This window comes from Falco naumanni, chromosome 5 (assembly GCF_017639655.2).
Source record: "Falco naumanni isolate bFalNau1 chromosome 5, bFalNau1.pat, whole genome shotgun sequence".
Classification (NCBI taxonomy): domain Eukaryota; kingdom Metazoa; phylum Chordata; class Aves; order Falconiformes; family Falconidae; genus Falco; species Falco naumanni.
In genome coordinates this window covers 92653798-92668239 of record NC_054058.1, presented here as the reverse complement: position 1 = coordinate 92668239, position 14442 = coordinate 92653798, and the positions used below count along the sequence as shown (strand labels likewise).

At 37.8% G+C, this 14442-nt stretch overlaps 1 protein-coding gene across 5 annotated transcripts in view; it reads left to right on the top strand.

The window, feature by feature from the left end:
• PIK3CG (phosphatidylinositol-4,5-bisphosphate 3-kinase catalytic subunit gamma) overlaps nt 1-10544 on the top strand; it is a 35847-nt gene extending 25303 nt beyond the window's left edge. For 3 of the 5 annotated variants that reach the window (XM_040594860.1, XM_040594861.1, XM_040594859.1), the window contains exons 8-11: nt 457-587; nt 1177-1288; nt 3261-3418; nt 8507-10544. In XM_040594860.1, coding sequence (XP_040450794.1) covers nt 457-587; nt 1177-1288; nt 3261-3418; nt 8507-8788 — 683 coding nt within the window. In that variant the 3' untranslated portion in view covers nt 8789-10544. The other 2 variants (XM_040594862.1, XM_040594863.1) reach the window with 2 other exon arrangements.
• Nucleotides 10545-14442: the final 3898 nt, after the last annotated feature.

The following is a 14442-nucleotide window of genomic DNA, read 5'->3' as shown; positions in this document are numbered from 1 at the left end:
GCTCTGTTCCTCTGCCACAGCTCTAGCCACACCTGCATCCCTGTGCTGCTGCAGTGCTGCAGTGTCTCTTCAGCTGCTCAAATCTGTGAAGTTGGAGAGAAGCTGGTGAGAATGTGAATGGTACACGGGCTTCTGCAGGGGATCAAAACAAGAGATAGTTCCTCTCCTTGAGAAAAATCTTATGCAGAGGGTCCCCACTCATCATCTGACTCTTTCCATTTTAAAAGATTTTAAAGTGTCCTGGAAGAGTTTAGGATGCCAGGCTAGTTACGAGCTCTGGCTGGTTTCAGCTGGGAATGAGCAAGAACCACTGTTGATTGTAAAATAAATTTCTGCTCATAACCTATGAATTTCTGCAGTTGATTTTAAAACCAGAGTTTAAAATTTAATTTTGCATATTTATAATATGTTTGATATAAATGTAATAACTTATAACTTCCTTCTTATTTTCTCTAGGAATGATTGAAATTGTGAAAGATGCGACAACAATTGCCAAAATTCAACAGAGTACAGTTGGCAACACTGGTGCATTTAAGGATGAAATACTAAACCAGTGGCTCAAGGAAAGATGCATGATTGAAGAGAAGGTGAGTTCTTTGAATTTTTAAGTAGGATTTTCAAATGCACCCTACTAATTTAGGAGCATGGAGCTCACATGGTTTTCTTTGTGTTACATGAGTTTGAAAAATCCCTTCATTTTCCCTGTACTCAGCCACAGGTGTCTGTGAAAGAGCCTTTAGCATCCAGCTGGCAGGAGAGCTGCTGAGGAGCAAGATGCTTTAGAAGTAACTCCTTTGTCCATAGTATTTAGAATTGATACATGAGGGGCAAATTGAAAGGATAGCTAAGAACACTGAAAGGCAGTGTGGTTTTAGAAGACTTAAATACAGGTTTGGGTGCTCACAGTTCCTTTGCTTATGTAGGTCCACTGACCTACTAGAGCTTTCTGACAGCTTTTTTTCTCATAAAGTGTAAACAACTATATGCTTATTTTATTTGTGCTAAGGGATAGGAGCATTCTCACACGGTAATCCCAGCTGTGCAACAGTGTATTTTAAAGGACAGGTTGTCTAACTGTTGATAGGTACGTGTTGACAGAAGGGTACATGAGTTTGAGAATGACTGAATTTAGTTTCTAGCATCGAAGTATTAAGCATCTCTAAGATTTGTTTTTAGTTTCAGGCAGCTGTGGAAAGATTTGTTTATTCTTGTGCTGGATACTGCGTGGCAACCTTTGTACTTGGAATAGGAGACAGGCACAATGACAACATTATGATTACAGAAACAGGTGAGTTATTTTTTGAGAATTTCATAGAAGTGGGACTTCGCTAGATTTGTCTTTCATTTTAATAAATAATGTATTTAACAGTGCATGAAGAGACACAATCCAGTTCTGTCAGCATTGCTTACAAGTTCAGCTCCTCCTGTGACATAGAGATGTACAGTCACCCCTTTTGGCCTTCATGTTGGCTCTAGTTATTTACCATTCATAACGGCATTCTTTTCAAAGGGCAACTTTGTTACAGACTAACTCATGAGGAGTAACACTGATATTTTTTTTTTAGTGTCTAGATCTAAGATCTAAAAGCTAAAAAACTTTAAAAAGCAGACAGCTGTTCACCTGTCTGAAGTGTGGATGTGGTTCTGACAGCGTTCAGTGGAACTGTGTCTGTGTCAGAATTCAGATGTTACTGGACTATTTTCACTCTGAGGAACATAATTGATTTATGTACCTTTGTAAAAAATCCTAGAAGGTAAGCGTACATGGAATGTATTTGTTTTGCTACTGAAGTCTGTGGGATGGTTGCAATCCTCCCAGAAGAACTGCAATTTTACAAACTTTGGTAATTATTTCTGTTGCTGCACGTTGGTTCATCCTTAATTTTACTGACCTCTGGAAGCCCTGGAAAGGACCCCAGAATGAGCAATACATACGGAGGAGTTTTATTTAGTCTAAGAAATTCACTTCCAGTTTCATGATCCCCTTACTTCATAAGCCGTCTTTACATAATGCTAAGAGACAGAAAATACTTTTGAGCTTAGTTAGAAGGCTGTATATTTAATATTAATCATATTATAGTTAAAGTTTTACCAGTTGAAGGTTAGAGAGAAGATGTACCCTGAAGGCAGAAATGAGCTAATTGAAGAGTACAGTAAAAAAGTTCCCCAGAACTCCTTGAGGACAAGAAGACATGAAAATGCTTTAATTGCAGCATTATATATAACATAATGCGATGTTAGTGGCCATTGGCAGAAAATAAGGGACAGTTCAGTAGAAAAAGAGACAGAGAAAGAAAGGTTATTCTGTTGTGGCCAGGAGCAGATTTGCCTTAGAATCTTTAATGGGAGCTGTCTTGAGCAACAGAAGCCAGAAGGATTTCCATCTGAGAGGTCTGCAGAGCGTGTCAGATTCGGTAGGTGGGTAGGACTCAAAAACTGGCTGAAATGCTGGAACACTGAAGGATATTCCACTGAAGGATTATCCACTGAAGGATATCCACTGAAGGATTTTGAAGGATGTAACACTTGGATGAGTGTTAAGTCTCGCCTTACATCATTTGATGTCTTACCTTTTTTTTTATACATGTACCACTATTACAAATCTATGTTTTTAAGTAATCATACTCTTTTATCCTTACATCTTTTCTGCCAGTGAAAGTAATAAAGTAATTTGAAGAGCAGCGGCACACTCCAGTCCTGTAGGTGTAGTGGCCCTTAAAAGGGGAGTTTTTCATCATTTTCCTGGGAGCTGACACAACCTCAAGGTTATCCAAAGGGTGACAATGCACGGTACAGAGTGGTTTAGAAATCAGTAATGCAGGTCTGTGAGGAAGAAGCATGTTCTAGTGACTGAAGCCAAGGAGCTGGATAGCACCAGAATCCCATGGGTATTTGAAACATAATCCACAGCCTTTTCCATGTAGTGGTGTACTGGGAGGTGATTGTTAAGGATCTGTGGCACAAGCTTTCCTTGGTTGATTTTTGAAAAGCTGTTAAGTGTATAGTTAGAAAATACAGCAGTTCTGCCAGGTTTTTAACAACTGCCAAAGAGACATAAAAAAGTAACTTCGCCAAAAGGACAGAATTATATATTTAAACAAAAAGAGAGAGAGAGAGAGAGAGAACAGTCTTTTCTGCTGAACTAAAGAGTAATCGTGTATACTCCAACGAAGAGTTTTTAGAATTATTGTCGATACAAGTAAGTGTTCCTGGCAGATTATTGTATTTGAGCCTAACTGTGACTTCTTCTCTTTACAAAGGTAATCTTTTCCATATTGATTTCGGTCATATTCTTGGGAATTATAAAAGCTTCCTTGGAATTAATAAAGAAAGAGTTCCTTTTGTGCTGACTCCAGATTTTCTGTTTGTCATGGGGACTTCTGGAAAGAAGACAAGTCTCCATTTCCATAAATTTCAGGTAAAGAGTGAATATCTAGCTGCAAATCAATTAAGCAGTGTTTTTTTACCCTCTGAAATGAACATTAGTGCCTTAGTATCCAAAGGTCTAGGCTCTTGGGTATTATGTTAATAAAATTTACTGAATAATAATACAATTCCAAGATATTTGAGGCCAAGCTAAGAGCAAAAATTATCAGTAGGATTATGGGAACTAGAATTCAAACATCAACAAAGCCACAATGAAAAGATTCAGTTAGTAGCCGACCAGATAGGCTGTCCTTTCTTGTCTTGATTAAAAATACTTTGTAGAGGGCTTCAGTATTTGTGCAGTTGGAGGAGACCCAAAGCACTGAGCAGAGCCTTTTGTGTAGTACGAGCAGGTGCGAGGCATTCCTCAGCTGGCTCTGTCGTGTTACTCCCTCCTGATTCTGCCTTCCTGTTCTGGGGCTGAGACTAGAAATCTGCAGTGACCCTAAGCAGTGTCAGGTTCTGGTTTTGTGAAGTGGATGGACTTAATGCTCTGGAAGAAGAGAATGGTGTTAAAGATCTGTTCCATTGCAGCTTCTCTTTGAAACTGAACCCCTCCAAAACAGTTGCTATTTTTCAAGCTTGTGTAGGACCTGGCCAAGGAGGGAGCAAAGCAAAATGTTCTTTAGTATGTTTAATGAAATGGCTAGAGCATGGCTGAGCAGGAGTAAATGGATGTCTGCGGTGTTACTCCTGTGCTTATCGTTAGGGTCTTTAAATTCTTTAAATAAATGCCTGATTTAGAAAGCAGGTTCCCTATAATATCAAAAGAAAAAGTTTCCTCCAGAGGGTGAGTCAAAGCAAAAGCCTGACTTAGGTGTTCTGGATTTCTTGTGGATGAACCAGTCTCTCTGTCCTTGTAAGGAGTCTGTTTTTCTAACCTGAGTACCTAATTAAGGATAGTGGATACGTCACTTTGAAGACATACATGACTGGACAGCAAACAGCAAAGCAGTTGTCATCCTTGAGCCCAGACGTCTGAAAATAACTAAAGAACCAGTTGCGTTTTTTGAGTCTGTTTTGCACAAGGACTGGTTTTATCACAGTGCGGGTGTTTTGAAGGAGGCTTGTAGCTCAAAAGATTTAAAAGCAGGGTGGTTTTGCTGTGGGAGGGGAATGCTGAGCCCATGCTCTCAGAGAAGCCTGTGAGCTGTGCTACCTACAGGAAAGATACTGTTGCTGCAGCTGTAAGCTGTGTGCAAGTGCGGGGCTGAAACACCACTCTAGGGTATGTCATTTCATAGAAGACCTCTGTTCTGGAAGCAGAAAACGTGAAACTGCGCTAATGGAGAATTGGAAGGCTAGCAACCTGTTAGTGTCCGCAGTGAGGTGATGGATCGTCCAGCTTTTTATAGAATATCTGACCTTTACTTCAGCAGCCCAAATACCAAAAGCCATAGGAGGTGATTTTGGTCTTAACCTCTCTTCCGTAAGCCATGCCTTCATCATACACTCCTGGATTTGACTGGATGCGCATTTTGTTAGTCTGGTACACGTTTCTAAATACTGCTACCATCCCACTAACGTGGATGGTTTAGGAATGCCGTGATAGTGCCAGTGTCATTTCTGCTGGTGTCATTAACCAGATGAAAGGTGATTGATGTGCTTTACCTTTGTGAACTGTGACCGTGATATGTGACCTGGTCATTTTAAGTGGATGATTTAAGCACAGGCAACAATAATACCAACCAAAATGTGTAAGTTCATGTACAATTCTACTGCATTAGATACTGCTTATAAACTTCTATTCCAGTAGTACATTGAAAGGCTTTTCTGTCTTAAACACCAATAAAAAGTTAAAATACTTCCATACAAGTAAAATAGTAATACAGAGCAAGATCTGCATCGCATATTTTTTGGTAAAAAAAGTATGTTTTAATTATATAGTCAGAGTACAAAAATAAATGAAATATAGCTTCACTTTTCAACTGGCTGATGTTTCCGAATATTGAGGGATTCATGCAGTGTGCCTGCTGACTCATTCGTGTATTAATGGAAAAGTCTCAGCATTTATCCTTCATTAATTTTTAAGAGCATCTCTCATTAATTTGTACTTCAACTACATTAAAATAGGTTGTACTTTAGAGGAGTCCTTTGTTTTTTACAGGCTTCAGTGGTTTTAATATTTTAAAATATCTACTTAAAAAAAAAAAGTATTTCTCTGTCATCTGTTGGATACAGTCCATACAGATGTGTTAGCTATATCTCTTGTTGCAGCTGTCAGAGGAGGCTAATTAGACAAATAATTTTGACCAAAGTTCACTGCAACAGAGCATAGTTTGTTATTAGTGAACTTCTAAAGCTGCCAGTGGCCTGGCAACTTTTCTGGAACTAGCAATAATGCTCATTCCTATAAGCTTAATCTAAATTTTGCTTCCCTTTTTGTTTGTCTTCACTGTGATGGTTTAATGAAAATTAGAGGCCAGAGGTTATTAATGACATCACAGAAATGCTTAGTAGGAAGCAGTATTTGATGGTCTGTTGTCCTAATTGCAAAAAATGTATTTAAGCATGACTTAATCTGAGAAGACGAGTGTTTTTCTGTTCCATCTATGAATTTTTCAGCTGCCTTAGTACTGTCCAGATTTCTCTTGCTGTGAGTATCATATGTGGTGGCATTTCCTTTCCAGCCTTTTGCTGAAACCCATGCAACTCTTACTCCTATGTGCATGTGATTTTTTCACTTCTTACTTGTAGAAACCCTTGAGAGAACCTCATCTGAGATCTTTGTGGTCTTTTGAGCTTTCTCCACCTACCTATTATTAGTTTGCCTAAAATTGTCTTTGCTAGTTTTTGCATTAGATTTTGAATGCATTTGTATTCATTACATTTAATTTAATTCATTCATTTTCATTCTCTGCTGACTTGATAATAGACAGCTGTATTTTCAGTACTAATCAAATTCTTCTATACCATTTGTTTACAAATCCTCATGTGTTTGTCAAATAAAGGTGACAGAAAGCAGAAGGGTGTCCAATTCGTGATTGAAAAATACTTACTTGTAGTACACTGTACAGGGAAGGGATGGCTTATAAACAGAACTCGGACACTTTGTATTATAAAAATGTCTGACCTTTAGGATACTAATACTTTGAACAGTTTCAAGCTCTCAAAATAATTGGGTTTTTATTTTCTGTTGGACAATGGGATTTTCGTTTCTTCTCATTTTGCCTATGGCTTATGATTAGTTAGCAGCTTCCTCCTTAACCCCATGGTAAAGATCTACATATCCGTGACACATAACTATGTGTTATTTTTAGTTCTCTCTGCCTCTCTCAGAAGTGTAAAAATTAGTTTTCTTGGAAGATGTTAATTCAAAATTCCATTCAGTTCCTGTCTGAATAAATAACTGTAACAGGCAGATACAGATTTTTTAAATCTTCTGAATTCCTGGAAAGACTGCCTTTGAGATGCAGTGATGCCAGGTTCTTGACTGCATAATTGTTTTACTGTCTCAGACACTGCAGTAGTGAGATGCATCATCCATAGAGAAATATAAACCCTTTGATATAACTATAAAGAGCTTTCATCCCTTTCAAGGGGAACAAAACACACACTAACTCTTGTGACAAGATTTCCCTGTTTGAAGTTGATAATACATAAGTAGAATTTGGTTTTTTTTACTTTTCCCCTTGGTGTCATGGAGAGAAACTAATCCCTGTGATAAGATGGTGATGTTTTTTGTTGCAAATTGTGCTTTGACCATTGCAATTTATCTTCTGCTTCACTAGAGCTAAACTAACATTAGAGATCATAAGTATGACCTTATTTCAGGACAGGGTTTATTTGGAAACAGTGAAAGATTTAAGGGCCCAGGCAACAGGAAAAAAACAACCCTACAGACAGATCTTCAACATATCATCTTCCTTCCTTAGTATCTTCTTAACCTGTCTGGTTGGTTGTCCTGGTGTTGCTGATAGGAACAGTGATAGATGTTAAGACTATTCGGGTACTCAGTGTTTCTAAGGAAGAAAGATACCATAGACCTTGTCAAAAATAAACTGTGTTCTAGAGGGCTGATGAGATTTGGTGGAACTTTACATGACAATATTTGGATTTCTTAAGAATTATTTAATCAATTCATGTACATTTCTGGAATTATTAAATTGGATATTTAATTGGTTAAAAATTAGCATTGCTTAAGCTTTGATTTTAATAGCAACAACTTTCTTAGAAATATTTTTAACCTTTTTACATTACTGCATTACAGGCTCAATTTTCTATATATGATTGATTTCTTTGCATTGTATTCCTTAAGATGTTATTTCTAAAAGTAAATGAGTAATAAATTTAATGTAAGACATAATAATGTCAGTTTATGTATTAGTCACTTAGCATTAAGTATTCTTTTAAAAAGCATTGCATGTTTTTCCAAGCTGCAGAATTTTCATTCTTCTAAAGGTTATGTTGTTAAGCACAAATTACTTATATGTGGAAGTGAAAAAGCTATAAAAAAAATATCTATGGAATCCAGTATGACAGTACATAAACATAGAATTCCTACAGCAAGGCAGTGTGCTTGAAAACTAGAGCTGTCAGATGGAAAAATTTATCAGAACACCAAGCCTGAAAAATCTTCTCCATTAAAAAACCCGTCACCTCTGCAAAGTTAATAGACGTATATATGAAATAAAGAACGGTCCCCTGGAGGTGCGGCTTTATTCGGTATCACTTGCCAGCTATGGTCTTTAAATGGGAACATACAAATTGGAAAGAAAGATAGTGAATTATTGCTGTCTATTTTAACAGACACAGAAAGAGATTATATGACAGGTAAATTAATTTGAAGTTTTTGTGAAGCTAAGGTTTTATGCTTTAGCAGTTAATATTATTAAAAAGAGCCTTTAGTTTCTACGTCAAAACAGTACCTGTTGCCCCAAGGTGTGGTGATGAATGAATATCAAATGACAGATGCAGAAGTTTGCTTCATGTTTCTGCTCAGGTGAACGTTTCTGTTGGGTCTCCTCTCTCTGATGTACTCGAGCGACTCAGTAGTGTTGGTTAATGAGAGTCCTGTGAAATTCCTACACCATCCCTCTCAGTTCACTCATCAACTAACAAAAAATCTTCTCTCTTGTAGGATGTATGTGTGAAGGCTTATTTAGCTCTTCGACATCACACAAACCTGCTGATCATCCTGTTTTCCATGATGCTAATGACTGGTATGCCCCAATTAACCAGCAAAGAGGATATTGAATATATCCGGGATGCACTGACAGTAGGGAAAAGCGAAGAAGATGCCAAAAAGCATTTTCTTGATCAGATAGAGGTTTGCAGAGATAAGGGCTGGACTGTGCAATTTAACTGGTTTTTACATCTTGTGCTTGGAATTAAACAAGGAGTAGAAAAGCATTCTGCTTAATATTTTATGTAAATTAACTGTGGGCGTGAATAGGAGGTTAGTTAATCTACATGTTATTTAAGAATTTTGAATAAATGAGCAGTCAAAATTGCATTTACTTTGCTGGCAGCTTAAATGGATCTTCTAAAAAGGCAAGGACTTTTGCTCTGCCCCTCCAGAAGATCTTCCTGCAGTTAAGATTTTATTTTTTTTTAATGTCTAATGACAGTTCAAGTTGCTGGATTCTTTTAACTAGTTGCTTTGCTGATGTTGCCTGCATTTTTCTTGTTTTCTTTAGTAATAATTTCAGATAAATATGAAGGAGGAGCTTGATTAAGACGATAACCGGCAAATTCAAATAGCGAATTCCCTGATGTTACCTCAATTGTTCATGAGGGTCAAGTCCTTCAAAAGAAGAAGAATCTATTTAAAATCTATGGTTGTATTGAAATCCCTGTAGGCAATTCACTTCTTTCTCGGGATGACTTACACTCAGGTGTTCTTCACCCACATCCTTCTCTTTTGTCCCTTCCTTAACACTTTGTCCTTTTTGGTTTTTAGTATGTTGTCAGTAGAAAACAGCTTTGGCTCTACCACTAGAGGAAATTACCTTACTATTATTGTAGTCTCCTGACATAGCCAACTGAGCTTGCCTGTCCTGCCAGGAGAACTTTGTAGTTACCTGGAAGTTCCTCAGGTTTGAACCTGAAATTCTGAAGGTTTCATTTTGAAAGGTTTTTTACTGTACTTTTGAATGGGGAATGTCCATATTATATCGCAGATTATATTCTTACTGTAAAGTTATTAAAATTCCACCTGTATAGTAAAAGCTTTGTAAAAAGCAATGGTACTTCCTTATTCCTCAGAGAAAACTCCTTATGTAAGAGTAATTGACATTTTACCAGATATTTGAGAAACCCAAAGTTATTTATTCTTTGGTAATATATTTTCAGGATATACCTAGAAGAAATTAAATGTAATCTTTGAAATTGTGTATATTTTGCTATTTATTTTTAAATTCCTAAAGAGACTATACTACTGAAAAACTATTTATGAAAGAAAAAAATCCTTATCTTTAATTTCAATATTTAAACTTAAAAGAGGAAAAAATGGGCAGTGTTAAGTAGAATTGTAATTTCTCTACTGTAGGATGCTTGCAAATCATCAAGTCTGCCTATGGTAGGAAAACAAAAAAAATATATAGCATGAATTAGTCTTTGACTTGAATTACTGTGGTATACTTCCTGCTAATTGATCTTTACCAAAGAGAGAAGATGGCTTACACTATTGCTTTTTTGCACTTGTGCCCATGTAATTTCTTCTTTCATTGTAGTGTTACATGGGTTTTACATTACATATAAATGATTAACTGAATTTTTAAATTCTGTTATCATTTGCTTTGATCATTTCACAGAACTTAAGATTTTAACTACTGCTACCACTGTTACTACTGAGTGTATTCTTGAAGGATTTTTGATAAATGTACTGTAATTGGTGTCTCAGTTATGAGATATAGTCAATCTATTCTTGAAATGTAGATGTTTAATTGGTTACTGTGCACAATTTTTTTTTGATGATGTATATGGTAAGACTCTAGTTAAGGAAATTTTAAAAGTTAAAATGTAGACTATTTTGTTGTTCTGTTACATTATAATTCTGTGCAAGATAGGCTTAAGACCATACTAAAATATAAACTAAATGGTGAATATTGTCTGTAAAATGATATTTTTTAGATTTGTATTTTCTAGATCTGAAATAAATTTACATGTTCTATTCATTTGATTATCATTAATGAATAAGCAGCTTAGCCCCAAATACACATAAATATTTTATGTTCAGTTACATAAAGACTATGTAACCTCAGTAAGAAATCATATTCAAAGTCTCACACAGAGGAATTGGTTTAGCTCCACATTAATAACTCCATATGATGTCAGATATCTGAATTTCAATAGGCTGTCATATTAGAATTGCAGTTATTAGAATTGTAAAACGTGAATAGAATATTACCACATTCTAAGACAACTTTATTGATTCCTAGTTTATTCTATAAAGAAAAATCTGAAGATTTTAGTAAGTTCCTAGTTTTAAAATGTAAAGCTACTGCTAAATTTAACTGCAGCATGGGGAAATAAATGCTAGTCACAACTTCAAGGGAAATGGCATTTTTGAAGCAGCCTCCATTTGCAGAAAAGATCTGTGAGAGATCAGCACCCAGAGGAAAGCAGTTTAGTCCTGCACTAAACCGATGATTTTTATCAGCAGTTTACAATGTTCTGTACCGAATTGTATACAATGTTTGTTACAGACATCTGAAATCCTCTGTGCTGAGCCACTTAGCAGACTTTAGCATTGCTTTCCTTGCCCGTGAAGCCCACCCTTGGGCTGCCTGGGCAGAGCTAAGCTGCCTTGTGCCTTCCTTTGAACACCCCTTCTGCATCAGGCGTTGGGTGTTCGCCAGCCTGACTTCCAGGAGATCAAAAGTAGCTGCCAGATCTCCTTTTTACCTACAGATCAAGCTATTAGGCAGCTTACCAGCACTTTATTTATAAATAACTGTGCATTCATGTGGCTGATTTTCCTTTGGCTTTCATGTGCTTCTGGAAACCTCCACCCGCAACTGACTGTTTTCTGGCAAGCCCTGACACAAAGGAGAACAACGCAGAGATGTGGTTTCAGGCAGCCCAGCTTCAAGGCGAGTGGAATTGCTTTTTGGGTGGTGAGGGGGTGGGCATGAGTACATGTCTGCCTGTCCCAGTGCAGCATTCTGCGGTGGCAGCTATGTACCCACGGCCTCGAAAGCTGGAGCTTTAGCACAGCCACCACTGCTGGAGCAAGAGTCTGAACCACGGTTTCCTGAGGTTGGGCCTGATGTCTTCCAGTGCATAAACACACCAACTCTTCAGAATAGCTGTGTGACAAGGGCCATAAAACAGGAAATGTAAATTAGTCACTGACCACATTTTGCACAGGCTCTAACACAGCCTGCAGAGAAAGAAAATTACTAAAATTTCTGAGCAGGTCTCTATTATCATCCTTGTTTCCTGTTAGCCTCAAGATTTTTTTTTAAAAGTATTTTTGAGGGCTACTTTTTCTTTAAGGCGTATTATATTTTCTTGGTAGTCTAATTTTGTGTTACTACTCTGTTACTAACAGTGGAAATTTGTATCTATTCTTAGAGTCAGTGCCTCAAACTCAGCTATGACTTGACCTGTACTTTGGCTCCAGCACAGAGATGTGGGTTAGTGATGAGTGTGTCCCTAAGGTTCCTGCCTAATTATATTCCAGGACAGGATGAGAAGTTGAAATGGACCTCAGGTGTACAGTGTGATTATATTGAGATTAAATACACTGGTTGCACTTGTTAGAGGTATTTAATCTATCATTAGCAGGATATTTAGTCTTATTTAACACATTTAGTGTAATTTCCTCTAAAATGTGACCAATTATACAGAAATACGGATATGAACAACTGACGAGAAAAAAAAAATCAATGGAAATTATAACTCTTTTAGGGTATTTTTCATTATAAACTCTTTTACTGTCTACCACCAGTGTTCTGCAGATCCCCCTGAGTAGTCCTAAGGATTATGCAGATTACAGACTCTCTGCTGATGACTTTCTAATGCAGTTTGTGTAAAGTGATTTTGAAGATAAGAAATAACTAAAAGAAAAATGTGGGATACTAAACTGTCTGCAGGGCCTGGTGGGCCCTTTAAGTCTTCCAGTAACACTGAAGTATTTTAAAAACAGTGATGTGCTTTCATGAATTTTCTAATTGCAATTTATACAATATATGTTGGCAACAGCATTCCAGAAATCACCTATTCTGGACAAAAGTCTGCAGAAAGAGGTTCCTGCTGTGCTCACCCCACTCCGCATTTTGGAAGGAGGATTGGCCAAGAAAAAGTGCTCATGTGTTTTTAAAGTGTGTGGCCCATTTACAGAAAATAAGATTCATGCTGCAGAAGAGAAAGCAGTTCGTCTGCAGTTACACCGTTAATAATAATGACTAACCAAAGATACAATTACATGGTTATAACCGTGTGAGGTTTGTACGTTATTATGCTGTTAGAGAAGAGAGGCGTTGGCGAGCGCTTCTAGTAAAATACAGGGAGGGGGTCAGAAGGACATGGCTTTTCCTGGCTTTTTGAGCATCAGTGGGGGGGTCTCATACCTGGTGAGAGAGAGGCTGGTGTCCTGCCTGTTGATGACGAGCAAGTGGGCACTTGACAGGAAAAACTTCCCTTCCTGCCCCTGGGAATGGTTGTTTCAGCGGGTGCATGGCAGCACTTGACATGGCAAGAGCCCTTTGCATACTGGAGATGGCAAGTAGGCAGTGTTTAGAAAAAGATGTAGCGCTTCTCAGGTGTTCTCTTGGGGATGCAAAAGAAGAAGCTGTCACTTTGGAAACAGCAGCAACACAGTGCCAGAAACACATGCCAGTTAATTTTAGCTACCAAGAAAGACCTACGTATGGCAGAAGTGCTATATCTAGTAAGTACGAGCACAACCCACGCTTTGGTGCAATCTCTCTGGTATTCAGCAGTGGGAGTCACGGTTTGCAAGTGTTGGTCACACCCTCAAAGCTGTAGTGTCTATGGTCAGACTTTACCACCGACCCATTTATTAAAAAACAAATGGAAAATAATCGTATATAGATAGCAGCATTTCTTGAAAAGATAAACGTAGAGTAGATACACAAAGTTCAAATCTAATGTTATGAAAAATAACCAGGGTAGATCCCTGAAAGGAGGAAGAAAATAGAAATGTTAATGGCCCATCATACAAAAGAGTTTTAAAACTATAGCTCAGATTTTGTATCAGATCCTCCTTTGCCTTTGAATATGTCTTCCTTTATTGAGACTAACTAATTTTCCTGCAAAAGGTTATGAGGGCTATGGCTGTTTAATAACCCAAGAAATCTGCTGCCACAATGCAGTTCCATGATAAAGACTTCATTAACAAATCAAGATATGGCCAGAGCTGAATTTTGCTCAGAATATTTACTGTTAAATTAGTTGAGATTAAAAAAAAAACTAAACCCCAACAAAAATCAAAGAAACAGTTAGTCTTGTGCTTCTTGCCCAAATCAACCAGCAAGTGTCTGGGATTGGCATTAAATACATCACATGGAGAAGTTATTTCCCATCATGATGGAAACGCATTTTTCTCTGAAGCATCTGGAGCTGGCCCTCATCAGGGACAGGATACTGGCCCGGACAGACTCTGGCTCTGATGCAGGATGGCAGCTCTTCTGCTCAGCTGTCAAATGTCTCCGCACAAAAGAATCTCAGTGAGATAAGCAGGTCTCCTCAGGAAATGCTTTCCCTCCATCCAAAGTTATCCTTCATTTTGATGAAGTTCGTGACAGCATCTCTGTTTTACAAACCTGCTTGTTTCCCACAGGATATAATGTATTTTCCAAATCTTATAAAACAGTAATTCTGCCTGCCTGGAGGTAAAAATATCCAGAGATCTCAGTAACTTCAAAGCAGCCCGAAACCAAAACACTGTAGGCAGGGACCTTTCAGTTCAAGGTGATGCCTCATGCAAAGGCAGGCAATTATTTTTCATGCCACCACAGACCCTGCGTTCTAGAGAGAAGCCAATTCGCTAAATATGGGCCCTTTTCAGGGTGTCATTGCAACAGCACACTGAGGTGAAGGTGAAGA